General features: G+C 60.4%; 1 protein-coding gene across 1 annotated transcript in view; it reads left to right on the forward strand.

Annotated features, from left to right (window-relative positions):
* NOTCH1 (notch receptor 1) overlaps window positions 1-21,632 on the forward strand; it is a 46,551-nt gene extending 24,919 nt beyond the window's left edge. Inside the window, exons 10-34 of the mRNA XM_074331350.1 lie at window positions 655-768; window positions 1,049-1,282; window positions 1,363-1,473; window positions 2,202-2,394; window positions 3,842-3,987; window positions 4,258-4,371; window positions 6,134-6,253; window positions 6,602-6,754; window positions 7,250-7,478; window positions 8,173-8,374; window positions 9,060-9,213; window positions 9,313-9,497; window positions 10,008-10,140; window positions 10,412-10,669; window positions 10,760-10,872; window positions 11,555-12,126; window positions 12,354-12,782; window positions 13,369-13,517; window positions 14,245-14,461; window positions 14,619-14,706; window positions 14,799-14,964; window positions 15,549-15,844; window positions 16,902-17,049; window positions 17,147-17,244; window positions 18,541-21,632. Of these exons, the coding sequence (XP_074187451.1) occupies window positions 655-768; window positions 1,049-1,282; window positions 1,363-1,473; window positions 2,202-2,394; window positions 3,842-3,987; window positions 4,258-4,371; window positions 6,134-6,253; window positions 6,602-6,754; window positions 7,250-7,478; window positions 8,173-8,374; window positions 9,060-9,213; window positions 9,313-9,497; window positions 10,008-10,140; window positions 10,412-10,669; window positions 10,760-10,872; window positions 11,555-12,126; window positions 12,354-12,782; window positions 13,369-13,517; window positions 14,245-14,461; window positions 14,619-14,706; window positions 14,799-14,964; window positions 15,549-15,844; window positions 16,902-17,049; window positions 17,147-17,244; window positions 18,541-19,962 (6,044 nt within the window). The 3' untranslated portion in view covers window positions 19,963-21,632. The remainder of the gene's footprint in view (window positions 1-654; window positions 769-1,048; window positions 1,283-1,362; window positions 1,474-2,201; window positions 2,395-3,841; window positions 3,988-4,257; window positions 4,372-6,133; window positions 6,254-6,601; window positions 6,755-7,249; window positions 7,479-8,172; window positions 8,375-9,059; window positions 9,214-9,312; window positions 9,498-10,007; window positions 10,141-10,411; window positions 10,670-10,759; window positions 10,873-11,554; window positions 12,127-12,353; window positions 12,783-13,368; window positions 13,518-14,244; window positions 14,462-14,618; window positions 14,707-14,798; window positions 14,965-15,548; window positions 15,845-16,901; window positions 17,050-17,146; window positions 17,245-18,540) is intronic.
* Window positions 21,633-23,615: the final 1,983 nt, after the last annotated feature.

Raw genomic sequence — 23,615 nt, forward strand, 5'->3', positions numbered from 1 at the left:
AGGCTGGGCAGGGGTACTGGCCCCTCACCTTGCTGGGTGTGCTTGCTCAGGGGTTGGGGGAATCCAGGGCCCAGAGATTGTCCTCCTGGCTGCTGGGGTTTCCCTGGAGGGAAGGGTGCCCTGGGAGCAGCTGCGAGCTCCCCGAACTCCTGAGGGGCTTGGGCGGGGAAGAGACACCAGACTGGCTCTCTGAGAGGTCATGGCTGGGGAGAGCCAGCCTGCAGTGGACATGATGGCTGGGAGGGCTTGAGGCCCCCCCTCCACCACCGCCACTGAAGGAGGGAGTCTGTCCCAGGGAAGCGTTGCGGGTCAGAGCCTTGGGTCTCCTGAGATGTAAGTCAGCCATCCCAGACACCTCCCAGACTCAGAGCAAGGAACCCCATTCTCTATGTGACTGGGCTGTAACCATAGCAACCGCAGGCAGTCTGGGGACAGGCCCTTCTATGAAGGCACTGGGAAGGGTTTGACCTGAAGCTTGGTAGCCAAAAGGGTGGGGAGAAGAGAAATCTTGGAGGAGGGGGTCGTTGGATGAGCCCTGGCCAAAGCGCGCTCAGGAGCTCATGTCCGGCGTCCCCTGCTCCGGTTCTTCCGGGGCTTGGCTGCAGGGCCGTGGTGCCCGCCTCATCTGACAGCCGCCCCTCTCCTGGACTGCAGGCTTCACTGGGAGCCTGTGCCAGTATGATGTGGACGAGTGTGCGAGCACGCCCTGCAAGAATGGCGCCAAGTGCCTGGACGGGCCCAACACCTACACCTGCATGTGCACAGAAGGTGAGCCAAACAGAGGGAGGAAAAGCAGGTGTACAGGGTCCAGCAGAGCGGGCAGTCAGCAGCCTGGGCCAGCGAGGTGACAGTGTGGGGCCCCTTTGTCCAGGGGCCAAGAGCACGGCTCAGCTCTGACCCCAGCAGTGGAGGGTGTCTCAATAAAAGAGAAACCCTCAGTCCTCCCAGGTGGGAGCAAGTGACCTGGGTCCGGTGGTGGAGTCCTGGGGCAGGGGACGGCCTTGTGGGCAGGGAGCAGCTGCCTTGAGCCCCCGCCCCTGCCCTGCAGGCTACACGGGGCCCCACTGCGAGGTGGACATTGACGAGTGCGACCCCGACCCCTGCCACTATGGGTCCTGCAAGGACGGCGTCGCTACCTTCACCTGCCTGTGCCAGCCGGGCTACACGGGCCACCATTGCGAGACCAACATCAATGAGTGCCATAGCCAGCCCTGCCGCCATGGGGGCACCTGCCAGGACCGTGACAACGCCTACCTCTGTCTCTGCCTCAAGGGGACCACAGGTGCCCGGCCCGGCTGAGTGGAGGGGGGTTCGGGGATTGGGGTGCTCAGGAGCTGACCACCACATGCCCGTACTCCCCAGGACCCAACTGTGAAATCAACCTGGATGACTGTGCCAGCAACCCCTGCGACTCGGGCACGTGTCTGGACAAGATTGACGGCTACGAGTGTGCATGTGAACCGGGCTACACAGGTGAGCAACCCCAGAGATTGCTGTCTGGCGGGGCTCTGTCCCCCCGCCCCCGCCACCACCTAACCACAGGGACTAAGGCTGTGCTCAGAGGTCAAGGTCAGTGATGGCCCCAGGGTCCTGGATGGGCCAGGTCCGGGTAAGCCCAAGGGTGGGATGGTGCAGGCCACTGCCTAGGTCTATCTGGCAATGATATCTGCAGGGTGAGGCCCAAATTCAGCCAGCCTAGGAAAGCCACTGTGTACCCCATGGCCACCAGCTGGCCGCGGCTGACCGCAGCAGAGACTATGGGAGGACACGGGTGTCCTCGAGCCGCTGGTCCCAGCTTCGAGCTGGCCCAGCAAGCCGAGAGCAGAGCCAGGCTCGGGGAACACGCTGAGCCCTTGAGCAAGTCCTGGCCTCTGAGCCTCCGGTGCCTGTCCTTCGGGACAATGCAGGCTGTGCCCCCGAGGCTGTTGGGAGGGTGCCTTGCATGAGTGCCCAGCACAGAGTGCTGGGCCAGGCTGGCTCGTGCTGCGCTCACACACTGGACACTGTTGTGTGAAGTGCCTTCTCGCCTGGTTTACACCACAGAAGGACATGGGTTGAGGGGTTGGTTATCATCCCAGTTTAACGGGCAAACTGAGGCTCAGAGAGGCCAGAACCTGCTCATCGAGACCCCTCATCCTTTTCTGGGGGGTCATAGGTGTGGGAGCTAAACCCTCTACCTCTCCCTCCCCACCTGCCCACAGGAAGCATGTGCAATATCAACATCGACGAGTGTGCTGGCAACCCCTGCCACAACGGGGGCACCTGCCAGGATGGCATCAACAGCTTCACCTGCCGCTGCCCCGAGGGCTACCATGGCCCCACGTGCCTGTCAGAGGTCAACGAGTGCGACAGCAACCCCTGCATTCACGGGGCCTGCCGGGACAGCCTCAATGGGTATGAGGCTCGGGCACACCCACCCCTCCCCTCCATTCCCTGGTCACCCTAGCCCTGCCCCCGGAAGGCGGCCGGTGGGGTGGCTGGTGGGAGCAGGCTGGGTAGGTGCCTGCACAAAGCTCCAGACAGGCCGGAAGTGGGCCCTGGGCCAGGTGAGTGGGTGGGCAGCCTCCCCCAGGACAGGTGTGCTGTCTGCCCCGAGCCCTCGCCCATGCCTTGGTCATGGGCAGTGTTGGCTCAGGAGGCTTGAGTGATCCCAGAAACGGGATGGTGCAGCAGCAGCTGCCAGTGTTTCTGTGATTGTTCATTGTGAGTTAATCAGAAATGAATGTGTTGTTGGCCGTTGCTTTCCTGGATCCTGAAGCAGCTTCTCAGGTCTATAAAAGTGGGTGGATCATCTTTAGTTGTTCATAACAAGCCCCCTTCAACCACACCTAAGCTTATGCTAATGAGGTGGCTAAGGTAACCTAAGGATGGGGGCTGCGTGCCAGGAAACTACCCTGTGATTAGAGGGTGGGGGAGGGGCTGGAGGTTGGGTTCCCCAAAGCCAGTGGTTGAACCAGTCAGGCCTGTGCAGCCAGGCCTCTGTGACTGCTCCCTGAAGGGGTTCAGAAGGCTTCCCAATTGGGGACCACGTCATGGTGCCAGAGAGTGGCCGCCTGGAGAGGGTGTAAACGGTCCATCCCTCGTCCTGTGCATCTCTTGCATCTGGCTGTTCCTGAGTTTAAGTTTTTATGATAAACCACTAATCAAGGAAGTAAACTCTTAACCTGAGTTCTGTGAGCCACTCTAGCAAATTATTGGATTCAAGGAGGGGATGGCGGGAACACAATATGGCTGGTTGGTTAAAAGTGCAGGGGACACCCTGGGCCTGGTGATTGGCGTCTGACGTGGGGCAGTCGTATGCGACCGAGCCCTTAACCTGTGGGTTGTATGCTGGCTGCAGGTAGCATCAGAAATGAGCTGTAGGACACCCAGCTGGTGTCCCGACAGCTGGAGAATTAGTTGCTGTGGGGAAACCCACCCCCCATTTGCTCTCAGAAGTGTTGGGATACAGAGAAGAATCGAAAGCTTAGCTTTCATGTCTGACACCCATTATGTGCCTGGCACTGCTGTCTAGATGGGGCATCGACATGGGCAGGGCCCCCATGGCCTTGCTTTGCACAGAGAGGGTAAGCACTCTCTTCAAGGCCACATAGCCAGTGAGTGGGGCACGCTTTCTGGTTACTGCCCTGCGCTGGGTGCTGCCCCACATCTAGTGGAAGCCAAAGCCTTGCCGCTGTCATGGGCAGGCTGGGTGCCATTGCCCCACTTCCAAGGACTGTAAGGGTCAGGGCACTGGCGCCTCCCTGTCACCAGACGAGGAGAGTGGCAGAGCCGGAAGTGCCCACAGCCCAGGCCCACACATCCTGGCCCCCCCTGAGTCGTGGTGTGGTTCCCCCTGCAGGTATAAGTGTGACTGTGACCCTGGGTGGAGTGGGGCCAACTGCGACGTTAACAACAACGAGTGTGAGTCGAACCCCTGCATCAACGGCGGCACCTGCAGGGACATGACCAGCGGCTACGTGTGCACCTGCCGGGAAGGCTTCAGTGGTGAGCGGCGGGCTCCTGGAGCACAGCGCCCCCTCGGGGGTGGGAGGGGGCAGTGCAGAGCACCAACCAGCCAGCACGACCACCCGCGACACGGTCGTCTCAGACCCTCCCTGTGAGGAGCCTGCTGCCGGTGCTGCAGCCTGGCTGATGCTGGTCCTTCCCTCACTCAGCACAGGCTCTTCCTCCCACCAGATGAGGACGGGCCTGCAGTGGGACCCAGCCTTGGCACCCAGGTGACGGATACCCTGACTGCTGTCCTTCTCTCTATAGGCCCCAACTGCCAGACCAACATTAATGAGTGCGCTTCCAACCCGTGTCTGAACCAGGGCACGTGCATCGATGATGTGGCCGGTTACAAGTGCAACTGCCTGCTGCCCTACACCGGTGAGGGTGGGCCTGTGAGGCTAGGGCGGGGCCTATCTGGTGGGTGGGCCCTACCGGGTGGGGGCGGGGCCTACAAGGTGAGGATAGGCTTATGAGGGTGGGGCGGGGCCTAACCCTATTCTAGACAGCCGGAGGAATGCGGTGGCTGAGTACACAGGTGGCCATGGGGTACACAGTGGCTTTCCTAGGCTGGCTGAATTTGGGCCTCACCTTGCAGATATCATTGCCAGATGAGCATAAAAATACAGGATTCCCAGGAGAAAATTTTAGTATAAGTGTGTCCCAAATATTTCACTTGGCAAGCCTTTGGAGGAGATGAGAAGATGGAACTCTCGACAGCAGAGCCAGGAGCTGGGCCTGGGCTGTTAGCCTCCATGGCCTAGGTCCGCGCTGCCCCTAGGGCCAGGCCCGAGAGATTCCTTTGACGGCAGCCCGTCTTGGTGTAGGGGAACAAAGAGCCCTCTTCTTGCTGAGCAGAGACAGGAGACATTTCCTTGGGTGTCCCGGCCTCTGCTGTTGTCCCAGCCAAGGGGGTCACAGGAATATCCCTTCCCTAGAAGAGATACATGTAGAGTTAAACATCAAAAGTCTACAACCACCAGGGCCACCAGGCTCTGCTCGGGGTGGGCTGAAGGTGCTGCCCCTGGGGACAGTAGTGGGCTCTGGAGGTCCTGAGAGGACCCTGCCTGGCTGGGCAGGCAGTGGTAGGGGCCATGCCAGTGGTTCCCATGACATCGGGTGGCCTGTGGCCAGAGCAGTGTTTTCTTTGACCAAAACTAGGGACCTGGATTTTCTCTCCTGCATCAGTGAGGAAACCCCCCTGTGGCCGGCCAGGGGCCTCCACGCCCACATGCACCCGAGTCCCTTTTGACACGTTGCTATCGGAGGCTGGAGGGCCCGGCGGGGTGGAGCAGGCCTCTGCTGACCTGCTTCCTTTCTACCGCTTCCTGCTTCCCTTCACACAATTGTCGGAAACTCTGGCGAATTTCCTGCCGCCCAGGTCACCGTGGAAACCGAAAGAAAGAAAGGCCCTGGAAAATCGCACCAGCAGGCCAGGGAGATAATGGGCGAGGAGGAAGATAACTCTTCCTTGCTTCCTCGGGAATCGGTCCCCACAGGCTGTAAACAGGAAAACTCCTCTGGGCTTTCACAGAGAAAACGTCGCCCTGGTGTGCACATGGCTCTAGCCAAGCTCCCTGCCTTGTCCCACAGGTCCTCAGACTGCCCTATGATCCCTGATAAGTAGGACGAGCTCGGGGCCGAGGTTGGCACCTCCCGGGCAGAGTGGAGGGCTCGTCCCCTGCTGGCACAGCCTTTGTTCCATGGCGTGTCGTGATGGGCACTTCCTGCCTGTGACATAGCCCCTGGGATTAGCTCCCAGGACTGCACTTGGTGCGCCCTTTGCTGCCACGAGGCGTGGAGGGTGTGAGGCTGGGAGCAGCCCCGAGGCCCCTGTGATGTGGAGAGGCCGCCAGTCTTTGCTGCGTGGAACTGCTGGTGGGGTGAAGCCACGCTGTTGTGTGCTGCAGCCTGTGGGGGAGCCGGGCATTTGTCTGCTTTGTCTTCAGCCCTCAGCTCAGGTCCTGACACAGTCAGGAGCTGACACGGGCTCCCAGTGCCGTGCCATTTGTCCCTCCTCAGGGCCAGCCCAGTATGCTCGCATGGTGGAACGACCAATAGGCAGTGGCCACAGTGGCCTCTGTCAAAGCCGCCCTCTGGGCCGGGACTCCCTGCGTCTCACCTCCTGTCCTTCTTCCCTCAGGAGCCACTTGTGAGGTGGTGCTGGCCCCATGTGCCTCCGGCCCCTGCAGAAACGGTGGCGAATGCAAGGCATCTGAGGACTATGAGAGCTTTTCCTGCGTCTGCCCCACGGGCTGGCAGGGTGAGGCCGGCCCGCTCTCTACAGCCCTGGCTTAGGCTGAGTTCCAGGAGGGGCTGGGACAGGGAGGGAGGTCCGGGGGCTCAGGCTGCTCCAGGGGATGAGGTAGTGAGCTCCTGTCTTTGGAGGTGTGCTAATGGGCTGCAGAGCCACCTGCAGGAGCCGTCCTAGAAGCAGCAATTGACCTTGCCTTTCCTGCCCCGAATTTCTATAATCGGCTGGACCCGAAACTTAGGGATGGCGAGTTGGAATGCCATTCCTTTCTTTCTGGGGCTGAGGGGGCCCCACTCCTGGGTGTAGGGGGGAGAGGCCTGGAGGGGCTCAGCTGACAGCTCCCTGATCCCCACCCAGGGCAGACCTGTGAGGTCGACATCAACGAGTGTGTGAAGAGCCCGTGCCGCAACAGTGCCTCCTGCCAGAACACCAACGGCAGCTACCGCTGCCACTGCCAGGCAGGCTACACGGGGCGCAACTGCGAGACGGACATCGACGACTGCCGGCCAAGTGAGTGGCCTGGACAGCCCTGTCCACCTGAGCTGCTCTCAGACCTGTTTCCCTGGTGGGCACAGGGCAGGGAGCTTGTTGGGGTCAGATGGGAGAATGGAGGTGGCAGTGCCTGGGTGTAGAGGTGGTGCCAACAGTGCTAGCCATCACACCCAAAGAGGCCAAGCCCAGCTCAATCCAGCTGGGCACGGCCAGGGTGGAGCCCAGGGTAGATGCTGGAGGAAGTGCTGGGGAGGTGGTGCCTGCTTACGGCACATCACTGCAGGCCTTGCGTGGACCGAGCGAGGTGCTTCCGGATGGTTCCAGAAGGGTCTGGAGCCAGACTGCCCAGCTTCAAGCCCATCCTGGCATCTCCCAGCCCGATTCTAGTGGCTCCTCCCACAGTACGGCACCAGTCCCGGTCCAGCATGGCTCTTACAGGTCCTTGTCACGACCATGAAAAGCTCCCCCCCACCCCCGCCTGCCCCTCAGGCCTGCCCTCCTGTCCCCTCCCAGACCCATGTCACAACGGTGGCTCCTGCACAGACGGCATCAACATGGCCTTCTGCGACTGCCTCCCTGGCTTCCAGGGAGCCTTCTGCGAAGAGGACATCAACGAGTGTGCCAGCAGCCCCTGTCGTAATGGCGCCAACTGCACCGACTGTGTGGCCAGCTACACGTGCACCTGCCCCACAGGCTTTAGCGGGATCCACTGTGAGAACAACACGCCCGACTGCACAGAGAGGTGGGTGGGACTGTGGCCCATGGGAGTGGGGGGCGGGGTGCTGTGCATAGGGGGGCAGGCCTCGGGCTGAGGCAGGGAGAGGACCGGGCCACAGGAGCCATGCACAGTGTGTGGCAACTGCACACCAACCAGCTGTGCCCCTAGTTGCACTCAGTGCTAGTTGACTTGAGTCAGATGTTGTTCGTTGGTTGCAGTGTTCCTCCTAGAAGGGCCATTGTCCATTGCCAGGGTGAGAACCAGGAACCCTGGTAGTTTATCCCAAAGAATTGGTGTGCCTCCTTTCAGACAGGAGAACTTTGTAACCCATCTGGTTTCCTTTTTTGCCTTGGCTGCCAGGAAACTCAGCATTAAATGCCATTCTCATCCCTATTTTCTGACATGGTTATCTCCCACATTGTCTGATCTCCCTCATTTGTATTTTAACCTGTGTGTGTTGTAAAGCTTCTCTCAGGATGAGTTATGAGGAGGTAAAGAAAGAGGGCTTGAGAGTCTGAGGTCCCTGGCCCTGTGCTGGGAGCCTCCTGGAGCTTCTGTTGGACTCCCTGAGGTCAGCCAGGCTGCTTCTGGCCTGTTCTGGCCATCAGGCCTCTTTGGATACGGTCGGAGCCAAGGGGAGATGCCAGTGGAGGTGCCTGCTCAGCCAGGGTCCCGTGCCCCCAGTCACCCTGCCCCCCTGCTACCTGCCCACCTCTAGCTCCTGCTTCAATGGTGGTACCTGCGTGGACGGCATCAACTCTTTCACCTGCCTGTGTCCACCTGGCTTCACGGGCAGCTACTGCCAGCACGACGTCAATGAGTGTGACTCGCGTCCCTGCCTGCACGGTGGCACCTGCCAAGATAGCTATGGCACCTACAAGTGCACTTGCCCACAGGGCTACACTGGCCTCAACTGCCAGGTGAGTGAGTAGGCTGCAGGGTGCCCGGCGGGAGGTGGCCAAGGTGGGGGCACCAGCCTATGGCACATCATAGCAGCCACCCTGCTGAGCCTGCTCAAATCAGCCAAGTAGAGAAGAGCCCGGCGCAGAGGGCGGGGTGGGGAGTGGCCTCGGTCACATGCTCCTGGGGGTCTGGATTGCCAGCCTGGTCCCAGCCCTGGGCTGTGCTGCCACCCAAGGAATTGGAGGTGGTGGACGGGGCGGCCCTTCAGGGCAGGTTGCAGAGGTTTATGGAGTAAGTGCAAAGACTGGGTAACTTGGGGAAAGACTTAAAAACCAGTGTTTTTACAGAAAATGTGTGAAAGCATTAGAGATTAATGTTCATTGAAGGTTTTTACATAACTCGTTAATTACAAAAAATTTCCAACAAAGTTGTTTACTGCTGAAGAAAAATCTTCCTTCAAGGAAAGACAGCTGGTGGTCTGGATTTGCTGAGGGCCCAGAGAGAGAGAGACCCCCCCCAGCCCCAGCTGCCCCCAAGCAGCGGGGAGCTCGTGGGGCCTCAGTCTCCACTTCTGGAGGATGGCGTCACAGCCCCCCTTGGGCGTGAGGGTCTGTGGTGGGCATGTGTTCCACACAGCATGGTGGGAGGCAGCCTGTGGGCCTGGGTGGGGAGTTTAAGCTTGCTGGTCCCTGCTGTCCCCAGAACCTTGTACGCTGGTGTGACTCCTCACCCTGTAAGAACGGCGGCAAGTGCTGGCAGACCAACACCCTGTACCGCTGTGAGTGCCACAGTGGCTGGACTGGCCTCTACTGTGACGTGCCCAGCGTTTCCTGTGAGGTGGCCGCATGGCAGCAAGGTAACTGGCTACATCCCTCCCTGGCCCATTTGAGGTCCGAGGCTGCCCCCCAGGAGGAAAGCCCAGGCCTCATGCTCCCTGCTGCCATGTCCCCTGCAGGCATCGAAGTGACCAACTTATGCCGGAATGGAGGGCTCTGCATGGACGCAGGCAACACACACCACTGCCGCTGCCAGGCTGGCTACACGGGCAGCTACTGTGAGGACCAGGTGGATGAGTGCTCGCCTAGCCCCTGCCAGAATGGGGCCACCTGCACCGACTACCCTGGCGGCTACTCCTGCGAGGTGGGGACCCATCCTGGGTAAGGGTGTCTGGTTTGAGTGTCATCAAGTGCCAGGCCATGGGCTGGGAGCCGGAGCAGTAGGGAAGATGGATCCCAACAGATGTGCATACCTTTCATTTCCAACAAGGGAGGACTAGGGTAATCAGGGAAGACTGCCTGGAGGAGTTGTCTTATGCGGGGGCTAGAAGTGGAAGAATACTGAGAAGTGGGACAGGGTTTCCCTTCCCCCAGGGTTTTCCCTTTAGGCTCATCTGACACCCGCCCTGAGGTCCCCACCTCTATTGCACAGGATAAGGTCTCACCCCTGCTCTGGGCAGTGACCCTTAGCCTACCAATGCCCTTCCCAGGGTTGGCTGAACAGGAGTCTTGCTCCAGGTTAGTCAGGAGCGAGGAACCCTAGGCTTTACTAAGCAAGAGGGCAGCTTATGTGGCCCCGTCAGCCTGCGCAGGGCTGGGGTCCACACCCTGCTCCCCACTGAGCCACAGCCCCCATCCCTTGTCTGTCTCCCAGTGTGTGGCCGGCTACCATGGAGTGAACTGCTCTGAGGAGATCAATGAGTGCCTGTCCCACCCTTGCCAGAACGGGGGTACCTGCATCGACCTCACCAACACATACAAGTGTTCCTGTCCTCGGGGCACACAGGGTAAGGGGTGCTGCACCCAGGGCTGGGGTCCAGGGCAAAGTGTGCAGTCAGGCAGCACCCTGTGATCGGCCAGAGATTTCCTGGACCCAGCCAGGATGCAGGTGCAGGGCTGAGGGGCGGAGTGTGGCCAGGCCACTGGCAGCTGCCCTCCTCCTGCTTCTCATGAGTGTCTGTGGTCCTGTCCTCACCACTTGTCGGGTGGTGCCCTCTGGAGGGAGCAGGGGCCAACGTGGGGTCCGCACGGGTCCCTGATGGCACGTGCCCCCTGTAGGTGTACACTGTGAGGTCAATGTGGACGACTGCAGCCCCCCCATCGACCCCGTCTCTCGGGGCCCCAAGTGCTTCAACAATGGCACCTGCGTGGACCAGGTGGGCGGCTACAGCTGCACCTGCCTGCCCGGCTTCGTGGGTGAGCGCTGTGAGGGTGACGTCAATGAGTGCCTGTCCAATCCCTGCGACGCCCGCGGCACCCAGAACTGCGTGCAGCGCGTCAACGACTTCCACTGCGAGTGCCGTGCCGGCCACACCGGTGGGTGCAGCTGGGGGGCCGGGGGGCCGGGGGGCCGGGGGGCCGGACTGGGCGGGCAAGCAAGTCTTTCACACCCACTTTCGTCCCTAGGGCGCCGCTGTGAGTCTGTCATCAACGGCTGCAAAGGGAAGCCATGCAAGAATGGGGGCACGTGCGCGGTGGCCTCCAACACCGCCCGTGGGTTCATCTGCAAATGCCCGGCGGTAGGTGCAGCGCCGGGTGGGCAGTGGGAGGGGGGCTGCCTCACCCCCAAGCCCTGTGCAGCCCGCCAGGGTTCTCTGCTCTGCAGGGGGCTGCAGGAGACCACCTGCACTTGGACCTGGCCCTGCACACATGCCTGCTAGAGGGCTCCACCTCCTGCTGTTCCTTGCGTCCACGTCTGTTGTGTCAGTACACTATTGTAAAGCAGTTTTAGGTTTACAGAAAAACTGCAGAAAGTAGAGCGTTCCCATCCCCCTCCACCCCATCCCCAGGTCCCTGTTATTAGCGTCTGCGATACACGGGTACTATTGACTGGTTAGTATTGACCAGCCAACATCAATACGTTGCTGAGTCAAGTCCAGTTTTCCTCAGGGTCACTCCTGGTGCTGGGGGTTGTTCGAGTTCTGACAGCGCATAGTGTGACACGTCCACTGTTAGTGTTGTGTGGTGTTCTCAGTGCCTGAAAAATGACCTGTGCTCTGCCTATGCGTTCTCCCTCCCTCCCGGCCAGCCCCTGGCAGCCCCAGAGCTTTTTATGTTGACAGACTATCTCTTTAAGGGTCCTGTTGCCCCCTCCTGGGTGGGGGGGCTGTGGTGACGCCTCAGAGCCTGGGTGGGGCCCCGTGGTGTCTGGGGAGCCACCCGCCCTGACACCTCCCCCTTCCGGCCACCCTCTCCTGGCAGGGCTTCGAGGGTGCCACATGTGAGAACGACGCACGCACCTGCGGCAGCCTGCGGTGCCTGAACGGTGGCACCTGCATCTCGGGCCCGCGCAGCCCCACCTGCCTGTGCCTGGGCCCCTTCACAGGCCCCGAGTGCCAGTTCCCAGCCAGCAGCCCCTGCGTGGGTGGCAACCCCTGCTACAACCAGGGCACGTGCGAGCCCACTTCTGAGAGCCCTTTCTACCGGTGTCTGTGTCCTGCCAAGTTCAATGGGCTCCTGTGCCACATCCTGGACTATAGCTTCAGGGGCGGCGCGGGCCTGGACATCACCCCGCCGCAGATCGAGGAGGCCTGCGAGCTCCCTGAGTGCCGCGAGGAGGCCGGCAACAAGGTCTGCAGCCTGCGGTGCAACAACCACGCGTGCGGCTGGGACGGCGGCGACTGCTCCCTCAACTTCAACGACCCCTGGCAGAACTGCACGCAGTCTCTGGAGTGCTGGAAGTACTTCAGCAACGGCCACTGCGACAGCCAGTGCAACTCGGCCGGCTGCCTCTTCGACGGCTTCGACTGCCAGCGTGCCGACAGCCAGTGCAAGTAAGGCCGGCGGGGATGGCCGTGGCTTGGCACGGGCCCGGGGCTCACCGTGCGGGGAGAATGGGTGGAGGACAGGCCCCCGAGCTTGAATGCAGGGCGGTGTGGGCGCAGGCGGTGGCCGGGGGTTCCCCCAGTGCACGCTGTGAGCACGTTTCCCTGTGTGGCCCGGGGAGGACAGCGGGAGGGCCCGGCGGTGGAGGGCGCCTGAGTGTGACGTGCGCCCGCAGCCCCCTGTATGACCAGTACTGCAAGGACCACTTCAGCGATGGGCACTGCGACCAGGGCTGCAACAGAGCCGAGTGCGAGTGGGACGGGCTGGACTGTGCGGATCACATGCCCGAGCGGTTGGCGGCCGGCACGCTGGTGGTGGTGGTGCTGATGCCGCCGGACCAGCTGCGCAACGGCTCCCTGCATTTCCTGCGGGAGCTCAGCCGCCTGCTGCACACCAACGTGGTCTTCAAGCGCGACGCCAGCGGCCGGCAGATGATCTTCCCCTACTACGGCCATGAGGAAGAGCTGCGCAAGCACCCCATCAAGCGCTCCGCGGGGGGCTGGGCCGCCCCCAGTGCCCTGCTCGACCAGGTGAAGGAGGCACTACTCCCAGCCAGCAGCGGTGGGCGCTGGCGCAGGGAGCTGGACCCCATGGACATCCGCGGGTGAGTGAGCCCTGACGCACGGCCAGGCGTTGCCTGACCCCTGGGGCCATCCCAGAGTAGGTGCTCTCCCCATTTGATGGTAAAAGGGCCAAGGTTCTGACAGGACCTGGGAATTCCGGGCTTGCCACAGGCGAGGGCCACAGGCAGCGTTCCCACCCACCCAGGGCACGTGACCCCAAGGCCCACGTGCTGGGGCCTGCAGTCAGCTCCCAGGAGAGGATCGGGCCTCTGAGGTCTCTGTCCTGCGGACATGAGCCAAAGGGGAGCTTGTGGCACCCGAGGGAAGCACAGGATGGCAGGGTGGGGTGGGGGAGCACTTTGCGGGGTGTCTGATGAGCACCTACTGTGTGCCCGGCTCATGCTGGTGCTTGACTTGGGCTGTCAGGGGCACCATCCGCCTCCAGGGCTGTTCCCGTCCACATGTGGTTCCCTGCTGTCCCGCCTCGAGTTCTTGGAGTACCTGTCTCCCCACCCATCGAGATGATGCCACCAGGGCCACAGCTGGTCCCCAGAGGCAGCCTGCCCGTTCAGTGGGAGTGGAGAGGAAGGCTGCGGCCCACGCGCCTCACCCAGTCTCGTACCCCAGGTCCATCGTCTACCTGGAGATTGACAACCGGCAGTGCGTCCAGTCATCCTCACAGTGCTTCCAGAGCGCCACAGACGTGGCCGCATTCCTGGGGGCGCTCGCCTCGCTGGGCAGCCTGAATATCCCCTACAAGATCGAGGCCGTGCAGAGTAAGTGGCAGCCCCCTTGCCCGGCCCGGCTGTCACCCTCAGGAATGGCTGGCTTGCGTTTTAGGGAGAGTCTGCCTGGGAGGGGCTGAGTCCCAATTCCCTCCCCAAACACGCTTGCTCTTTGTGTCACTTACCACCCACGGGTGGGTGCCGTGCCATCCAGAGTTCGGGGAGCGCTTTTCCAGAATTTTCTGCCTGGCACACACCCTCTCTACCATAGTGACAGCTGCCAGTGAGGCTGGCCCCAGGGACAGATACATCCGCCAGAAAGGGGGAGCCTTTTCCTCTCCCTGCCCGTTCCCCCTGATTTTTCTTTCTTGGGTATTATTTCAAAATCATTACAGCTTTTTAAAAAGGAGAGAGAGGGGTGGGGGAGAGAGAAGAATTGATCGGTGTCATGTGAAGTGTTGAAGTTTGTATCTCGAAAATCCCCGTAAATCCTTTGTCTTAACAGCTCAGTGCGGGCGCAGCGGTTTCACGTTGGCTAATCCTCCTCCCTTAAAGGGGAGAAAAGTAAAAGCTGCCTCCAGATACTCGGCTGGTGCAGGAGAGAACTTAGCGATAGTTTGCAATTCTGATTAATCGCGTAGAAATGACCTTGTTTTGGGGGGCGGGATGGAGGAGAGCCGGTGAGGAGGCGCCCTGCCGCGGAGCCAGTCCGCCGCCCCCCGGCCGCGAAGGTGCCGCCTGATGCCCGGGCGCCCACCGGCGGCTCCTGTGCCCGCAGGTGAGACGGTGGAGCCACCACCGCCCCCGCCACTGCACTTCATGTACGTGGCCGTGGTCGCCTTCGTCCTGCTCGTCTTTGTGGGCTGTGGGGTGCTGCTGTCTCGAAAGCGTCGGCGGCAGCATGGCCAGCTCTGGTTCCCTGAGGGCTTCAAGGTGTCGGAGGCCAGCAAGAAGAAGCGGCGGGAGCCCCTCGGAGAGGACTCCGTGGGCCTCAAGTTAGTGGACGCTGCCGTGGCTTCTGGGGGTTGGGGGAGGCAGGGCCCTGCAGACACATGGCCCCACGTCGCCCACCAAGTGTGGTCTAAGCCCTAGCCTCGGGGAATGTTCCTGGGGAGCCCCCCCACTTACTCTTGCCCCCCACCCCCACCCCAGGCCCCTGAAGAACGCCTCGGATGGCGCCCTCATGGATGACAATCAGAACGAGTGGGGCGACGAGGACCTGGAGACCAAGAAGTTCCGGGTGAGTCAGGCGGCCCCAGGGCTTGCCCTGTGTCCCCTTCACCCCCTCCCTGCCTGCTGTGATGGGGCTTTCCACTCGACCCCCTTCCTTAGTTCGAGGAGCCCGTAGTTCTGCCTGACCTGGATGACCAGACGGACCACCGGCAGTGGACCCAGCAGCACCTGGATGCCGCCGAGCTGCGCGCGTCCGCCATGGCCCCCACACCGCCCCAGGGCGAGGCCGACACCGACTGCATGGACGTCAATGTCCGCGGGCCAGGCAAGTGCACGGCCAGCCGCCCGCACCGGCCCCGGGGTTCTCGGTCAGGGCCATTCGTCTGCAGCCTGTGCTTCCCTGGCCCCATATCCCACCTGCCTCCCTGCCCTGAGCCCCTGGGGTCAGTGCTTTGGAAGCTGAGCATGGGGGCAGGCGGCAAGGTGCTCGGTCCTCAGAGTCACGGTCACCTGGCTTCTCCTCAGTGACAACTGAGCCTGCGTGGCCCTGAAAATTGATTTCTTCTCCCAACGTCTTTTGAGACATCGAAGGTTGATTTCCTAACTGCATTTTCCCATTCACTTTTTTCTGGGTGGATTGCCAGCAAAAATTGCAGGCAGGTCATAAGCAGAGCCACAGGGGGGATTCATTGCCCAAGGATCAGTTGGTAACTGAACTTGGCTCTATCGCTTGGGAAGCTGGGATTGACTTTGGTAGCCCCAGGTGGCACGACCGTGTGTGCAGGCCGCCACAGGCTGGGCCACGAGTGTAGACTGCTGCCCGGTAGCTTGGGGCAGTCGTCACTGCCCGGAGCTGCCACTGGGGCCAGGCTTTCTGACAGCCCACCCCTGTCCCTGCCCTCATTGCAGACGGCTTCACGCCCCTCATGATCGCCTCCTGCAGTGGAGGGGGTCTGGAGACGGGTAACAGTGACGAGGAAGAGGACGCGCCGGCCGTCATCTCGGACTTCATCTACCAGGGCGCCAGTCTGCACAACCAGACGGACCGTACGGGTGAGACCGCCCTGCACCTGGCTGCCCGCTACTCACGCTCTGACGCGGCCAAGCGCCTGCTGGAGGCCAGTGCTGACGCCAACATCCAGGACAACATGGGACGCACGCCGCTGCACGCAGCCGTGTCTGCCGACGCACAGGGTGTCTTCCAGGTGGGCAGCTGTGCCACGCACTCACCCTCGGCCAGCCCCCCACGGGCCTTCTCTTCTGGTCTGCGCCAGCGACTCAGTTCACGGGGACCCGGAGCCCTGATCCCCAGCATAGCCTAAGCACGGACAGCTGGTGTCTTTATCCCGAGCCTTTGCTGAGTGAGGTGCACGGCTGGGGAGGCCACTGAACCCCACGCGTCCTCCTCAAAGGGAGGCCAGGCTGGAGGCGGTCCAGCAGGAGGCTGAAGAGACCTGCTGGGGGCAGGGCCTTCTCACCCGGACCCATCACGCCTCCCTCCTCCCTCCCAGCCACAGCCAGAGGCGTAGCCTGTGGCGGTGTGAAGAAGGGTTTAGAGTCTGCCGCTTGCTGCCTGCAACCCTGAGCCTTGACCTTGCTGGGAAGCCCAGGACAAGGGTGGATTTAGAGATTTGGATGCTTGGGTCTCTGGGGATTGTCCCCGATAGAGGCTCATTTTGCAAGCCCCCCACTGGTCCCCCGGCTCTGAGCAGCCCAGCTCTGTACAGATGGTCAGGTGAGCAGCGGAGGAGGGGGTGTCACTATAGAACCTTTGATTTCATAATTTTTAGCCCATTGTCTTTCTACAGAAATTGAGGTTAGCTGAACGAGGACCATGGGAACGAGTCCCCAGAGGCAGGCCCTGGCTGTTTGCCGTGGCAGCCTTTCTGGCACATAGAGCCGTAAATTCCCACAGGCTGTTTACAGGGACGAGGCCAGTCCTGCACACTGCGTGGCACCCAGGCGGGCAGCATCTGAAAGGCTGCCCACACTCTCCCCTGTGGCTGGGCAGGGATCTGACCCCTGTGCCCTGGGGTGGTGGTGGCAGCCAAGCCTGTGGCGAGGATGAAATGAGGCCACATGGGGTCACCAAGGGGCTGGTCTGTGGGCAGCATGGCCTGCACTCTGGCCCCGGCCCCTCCGGTAGCAGCTGGTGGGGTCCTACCCTGTCACTCTGTGGTTAGTCAGACCCCAGCAGGGGCTTTGTCCCTGCTGGGGACCTGTTCCGGATCAGGGCCGAGCCTGCCACCCCCTGTCACCTAGATCCTGATCCGGAACCGAGCCACAGACCTGGACGCCCGCATGCACGACGGCACGACGCCCCTGATCTTGGCCGCCCGCCTGGCCGTGGAGGGCATGCTGGAAGACCTCATCAATTCGCATGCCGATGTCAATGCTGTGGACGACCTGGGTAAGCCAGGCTGTGGCGCAGCCCCCGGGGCATGGCCCGCGGGGCACAGCCCACTGCGCCCGACCTGCCCCAACCCCCGCTCTGCTCCTCCCCCCAGGCAAGTCCGCCCTGCACTGGGCTGCCGCTGTGAATAACGTGGAGGCCGCTGTTGTGCTCCTGAAGAACGGTGCCAACAAAGACATGCAGAACAACAAGGTGGGCTGGGGCACGGCTGGCAGGGCATGGCACCGAGCGCCACTCCTTTCTGACCATGGGTCCCCCAACCAGTGACTGAAACCCTGGGCCTCGGCCTCCTCACCTGTGAAATCCGGGCGAGAACTAGGCACAGACGAGAACTGTAGCGTGGTGCCTGGGCGTCGTTAGCACCCCTTGCTTCCTTGGACCTGTTCTTACTGGTCGCCTCCCAAGCCCAGGAAAACACAGGGCTGTCACCGTAGCAGGACATAGTGCAGTGAATGGTGGGGTCGCAGCTGTCCTGTGTGTCCCTCTCTATGACCTGGACCTCACCTTCCACCCTTGGCTGTCACCGGGCAGGGAGACCCAGATGGTACAGGTGGAGCCAGAATGCTGGTGGGTGTTGGGGCCTGGGGCACTGTGTGGCCCCCACACGTAAATATGAGTGGCTGCCTTGCTGCATGTGACCCCACACCCCCAGCCCCTTCAGCCCCCACTTTCATGGTCTCCGCTGAGGCTAAGGAAGCCCCTCATGTCCTGAGTCTGCACTAGGCTCCTCTGGGTCCTTGGCACAGAAGCATAGGCACCCCACCTCCTGCTGTCCCCCTCATCTGCGCTGTGTTTCAAGCTGAGGCCTCCCTCCTGGGTGAGGGGCCACAGCAGGCAGTGGGCACTGGGGCTCCTGAGTCCTCGGCAGGCCAAGGCTTGATCCCACCTCCCGCTGGGGAGACTGAACCTCAGACCCACGGACCGGTCGCAGGGCATCGGGCCACTACCAGGGCCTTGTGTGTGCCTGGCGGGCAGCATTAGGCCTCACTTCCACATGGCAGCCTAGCAGGGACACGCGGCATGTCCACTGTACAGACAAGAAAGCCGAGACCCAGGGAAGCACCTAAGATGTTAGGGTCACTGGGGGAACATTTGAGGGGGGACTCCCACCTTGCTGCTCACAGATACACTTCAGGCATCCTCAAGCCCCTGAAAGTGCTGCAGCATTTGCGTCTGCAGTTTTGGAGGGAGGAGGACAGGCCACAGTTTGTTAGATTTCCCATGAGGGATCCCCACGAAGGAACCCCCCACCCCCGGTTTAGAATATAGGATCCCACAGGCTCACCTCTGGGTGAGTCTCAGATGATGTATTTAAGGCTTTTTTTTTTTTTAAGAAGACTTAATCGGGCCAGGTAGCGGGAGCATGCGGGGGTGGGGTCAAAGGATCTCCCCCCACCCCAGTGGTGGGGTGGGGGCGTCAAACCGCAGGTCCCCCTAGCAGTGGGGCATCGGTGAGGGTGACGCGTCTGCCTGTGCCCGTGTCCCCAGGAGGAGACACCTCTGTTCCTGGCCGCCCGGGAGGGCAGCTACGAGACCGCCAAGGTGCTGCTGGACCACCTGGCCAACCGGGACATCACCGACCACATGGACCGCCTGCCCCGCGACATCGCGCAGGAGCGGATGCACCACGACATCCTGCGGCTGCTGGACGAGCACAGCCTGGTGCGCAGCCCCGCGCTGCACGGCGCCAGCCTGGGGGGCGCGCCCACCCTGTCCCCCCCACTCTGCTCACCCAATGGCTACCTGGGCAACCTCAAGCCAGCCATGCAGGGCAAGAAGGCCCGCAAGCCCAGCACCAAGGGCCTGGCCGGGGGTGGCAAGGAGGCCAGGGACCTCAAAGCACGGAGGAAGAAGTCCCAGGACGGCAAGGGCTGCCTGCTGGACAGTGCAAGCGTGCTGTCACCTGTGGACTCCCTCGAGTCACCCCACGGCTACCTGTCGGATGTGGCCTCGCCACCCCTCCTGCCCTCCCCATTCCAGCAGTCTCCATCTATGCCCCTCAACCACCTGCCTGGCATGCCCGACACCCACCTGGGCATCAGCCACCTGAGTGTGGCGGCCAAGCCCGAGATGGCAGCGCTGGGCGGGGGTGGCCGGCTGGCCTTCGAGGCGGGGCCGCCACGCCTCTCCCATCTGCCTGTGGCTTCCAGCACCAGCACAGTCCTGGGTACTGGCGGTGGCAGCGGGGCCGTGAATTTCACCGTGGGTGGGACCACGGGCTTGAATGGCCAGTGCGAGTGGCTGTCGCGGCTGCAGAACGGCCTGGTGCCAAACCAGTACAACCCACTGCGAGGGAGCGTGGCCCCGGGCACACTGAGTACACAGGCCCCGGCCCTCCAGCACAGCATGGTGGGCCCACTGCACAGCGGCCTCTCTGCCAGCGCCCTATCCCAGATGCTGAGTTACCAGGCCCTGCCCAATACGCGGCTGGCCACCCAGCCTCACCTGGTGCAGACCCAGCAGGTGCAGCAGCCGCCCAGCATCCAGCCACACCTTGGCGTGAGCTCAGCTGCCAATGGCCACGTGAGCCGGAGCTTCATGGGCGGGGAGCCAAGCCAGGCCGACGTGCAGCCGCTGGGCCCCAGCGGCCTGGCCGTGCATACCATCCTGCCACAAGACAGCCAGGTCCTGCCCACCTCGCTGCCATCCTCCCTGGTCCCACCCATGACCACTGCCCAGTTCCTGACGCCACCCTCGCAGCACAGCTACTCCTCCTCGCCCGTGGACAACACCCCCAGCCACCAGCTGCAGGTGCCCGAGCACCCCTTCCTCACCCCGTCCCCCGAGTCTCCTGACCAGTGGTCCAGCTCGTCCCCGCATTCCAACATCTCCGATTGGTCCGAGGGCATCTCCAGCCCGCCCACCAGCATGCAGTCCCAGATCTCCCACATTCCGGAGGCATTCAAGTAAATACCCGCCTGCCCGGCGCTTCCTTTCCCAGGCTCTGCTGGGGCGCTGGCCCGTGTGCCCCACGGATGCCGGGCCGACCAAAGGAGCTTTTATAAAAAGACACATGTTTTTATACAAAATAAGAGGACCTGGATTCAAAAAAATTTTTTTTTTAGTATTTATTTATGTACTTTTATTTTACATGGAAACACTGCCTTTTTATTTATATGTACTGTTTTCTATGGCACCAGGTAGACATTTTTATCTGTACCAGGAAAATAAACTAGTTCTCAATCATAATTTTCCTACTTAGGATAAAGATTGTTACGTATCTGTAAAAAAATATAAAACAAAGATTCATGATTTATAAATGCCATTTATTTATTGATTTCTTTTTTTCAAAATCCAAAAAGAGGTGATGTCGGAGAAGGGCGGTTTGAGCCAGCACCACCCCAAACCCTCCTAGGTGCCTCGGGCAGTGCAAACCCCACACCTCCTCCCAGCATCTAGAGATGACGCGGCAAAACCTTCACATCTTTGGGACATGGGTTAATTTGCATCTAACAAATGAAAGTAAAATGTAAAATGATGTGGTTTATGCATTTGGGTGCTTGTTAGTGATTTTTTGGAAAGCGTGCTTTCAGCAATGTGTTTTTGGTGTCCTGAGAGTACATTCGTGGTACCAATCATGAATCTTTGTTTCAGGTTCAGTGTTATGTAGTTGTTCGTTGGTCTTGCCAATTCTTGTTCCGTTTGGAAGTTCTTCTGTCCCCTGCCCCCAGTCCTTGATGTTTAAGCAAGGAGTCAGGTGTGGCTGTGTGGTACCCACCTTGGCCCCGCGTGGAGGAATCCTACCCTTTTGTGGGGAAAGACTGCCTGGGCTGGCCCGCCGGAGGCACAGCACCTTCCAGGATCAGCAGAAGGTGGACTGGCACCATTAGGGCCTGGGCTCAGCCCAAGGGCCCCAACTGCTGATGGGCCCCATTTTTATAGAGGAGACTTGTCAGACCAACCTACATTGAGGTTTTGGGAAAACATGGCTGTGTCTGGCCTTGGTGTGGGGAGGCCACTCTTCTGGGGGCCTGGTGGGGCTCAATGGGGTGCAGCCGAGGTGGTCAGCTGGGGGCGACAGGAGCCTGCTCGAGGGCCACCCCTCCTGGTTTAGGGGGGCCAAGCCCCAGAGGAGGAGCAGATTCTTGCAATATCAAGTATAAGCCTGTGGCAAAATAAATGTCTGTAAATACATTTTTAAAGGTGGATTTTGTTTAAAAAATCTGAATGAACAAGTCTGTCAGGGGTCACGCTGATGAGGGGTGTCAGAACGGGGCTCTGCTCACAACCCAGGCCTCGTAACCTGCCGCCGCTGCCGACACCAAGATCGTAGCTCCTAGGAGCGACCCCAGGGAGGCTGCCTGCACGCTCAGGCAGGTGTCCACCTCCCAGGGCGGCTTCTCCGGCCTCGCCGGGGCCAGTATTGTGCCATCCCTCATGGGTATGACCAGACATATCCTAAGATGTTGATTCTTACTGTGTTTTATAAAATAGAGTGTAGTTTACAGGAAAAGGAACTTTTTTAAAAAAGTTAACTACATGTAAAACTGTAGATGATAAAAATGATGTATTTTTTTTCATTTTTTTGTTAACTGATTTGCAATAAAAATGATGCTGATGGCCATCCAGATTTTGCAAAACTTGGCTGTGGTGGCTCCCTTTCTCGGAGGGTGGGAGGGAGGCACTAGCTCTTCTGCTCTGAGGCAACCAGAGTCCCTCTGCCCGTTCTGATGGAGAGAGACCACCCAGCCCTGGCCCGTCGGGGTGTGAAGGGGGCGCTGGGGCCACGTTGCCTTTTCAGTTCTACTACGATCCCTGCATCTGCCAGGGCCAGCCCACCCCTCCATCCCACCGCAGAGGCGAAGATGCAGCAGAGTGCAAGGTATGTGCAACCCATTACCGGGGACTCACATCTCTGAGGTGACACCAGGTTCCACGCTCTCCCATCTTCTGGGCCACTTACCCGCCTGGGGTTGGTGGGCAGGAGGGCCCTCCAGACCCTGTCGGGAGGGCAGAGGCATCTGAGCACAGCCACCGAGGGACTGACACAGTGGGTGGGAAGATTCTGTGAACCCAAGAGGGTGCTGGGGCGGGGGATACTGTCACCCTCCCTGCTCGGGACGGGAATTCCAGGCTTGGTGGTGACATCTGTGCTACGAAAGCATTATTTATGCAGCACTCACGACAGGTGCCACACGCGAAGGGCCTCAGAGTTGGATTTTCCACATTTTCCATACAGCCCTGAACTCGTGACCATTCTGGACCTCACAGCGGGATTATCAGCAAACTATCAATGTTTATTACGAACCTATGATTGTCTATAGAGCCGTGCTGTTTCCTATGCGTCGTATGTTTCTTCGACAAGATTGCATTGCATTTTGTGCTGAGTGAGCCCAGGTCAAGACAAACCTGTACACTGTACCACGGCTCACATGACTTCATTTAAAGACAAGCCCTGAAAAAGTGTGTGAACTTCAGTGACGTTCCGTGTTCCCCACCAACCATTTCCTTATCTGTAGAATGAAAGAAGAGTATGCAGACCGGACTGTGGACCGACACTCTCCCTGGCCACACCTGGCTGAGGACCTCACGGTCACCAGTGCCCCTAATGGGTTCAGGCCGAGGCTGAATATCAAACTTATTAAAAAGCAACACTTACCAGTCCCCATAGCAGAGTATTACATCACAAAGCATGGAGCTTGAAAAATAAACGTCCTCTTGTGCCATTAAGTCAAGTCTGGGAGCACTTATGGAGCATCTGTTATCAGCCGACGACTCCCACCCCCATCCCTGGGGAAGTCCAGAAATGAATGCCCCACCCTCTCCCAGAAATTGCCGTCTGGGGTTGATGGGGAAGCCAGAAACCTTCCTCTGGCTGCATTGGGACCAGGTCCTGAACCAGCCAGGGTGTCCGACGCCAGCACCCCAGAGCCCAGAGTCCCGCCCAGTCCTGGGAGGAGCCTCCAGCAAGGAAATGGCTTTCTGGACTCCAACCGCCCTCTCAGAGGCAACGCTCTGCCTCCCCCTGCTGGCAGTGCCCCGCCAGTGCCCCCTTTGGCAAGAGGGTCATTCTGATGGGCACTTCCACCAGACCGGTGAGTCACTAGGTTTATGTCTGCACCTCACCTAACGCTCATGGCCACTTCCTACGACAGTGTTATTATCCCATTTAACAGATGAGGAAGCTGAGGCTCAGAGAAGTAGGTGACTTCCCCAGGTTCACCCATTTAAGCCAGGGCGGGAAACTCCCAGGTCCATGTTCTTATCACCATTTGAGGGGTCACCTTCCCTGGAAGGACTAGGGGGGCCTGGAGGGCCTATGTCACTCAGCCCATCACTATTCAGACAAAGAAACATGTTCAGGGAGGGACTTGCCAAGGTCACTGCCAGGAGTTAATGCCACAGCCAGCCTGGCACTTGGCAACCTGAAGATGTTGGAGTTCTTCCCAGCTCCACCCAGGCCCTTCCTCTTTCCGGTCCACAGCCTCCCCGCTTCTGGCCTCCAAGTCCACACCTGTAACTTCAGTTACACACTTAACCAATGGTGCTTAGGACTGTCACCTTCCTGTCCTTTTTATTCCCTGGGCTGGGCTGAGGACTGCGGTTGCAGTTGGCAGCAAGAG

Source organism: Rhinolophus sinicus, linkage group LG04 (assembly GCF_036562045.2).
Source record: "Rhinolophus sinicus isolate RSC01 linkage group LG04, ASM3656204v1, whole genome shotgun sequence".
In the NCBI taxonomy this organism is placed as follows: Eukaryota; Metazoa; Chordata; class Mammalia; order Chiroptera; family Rhinolophidae; genus Rhinolophus; species Rhinolophus sinicus.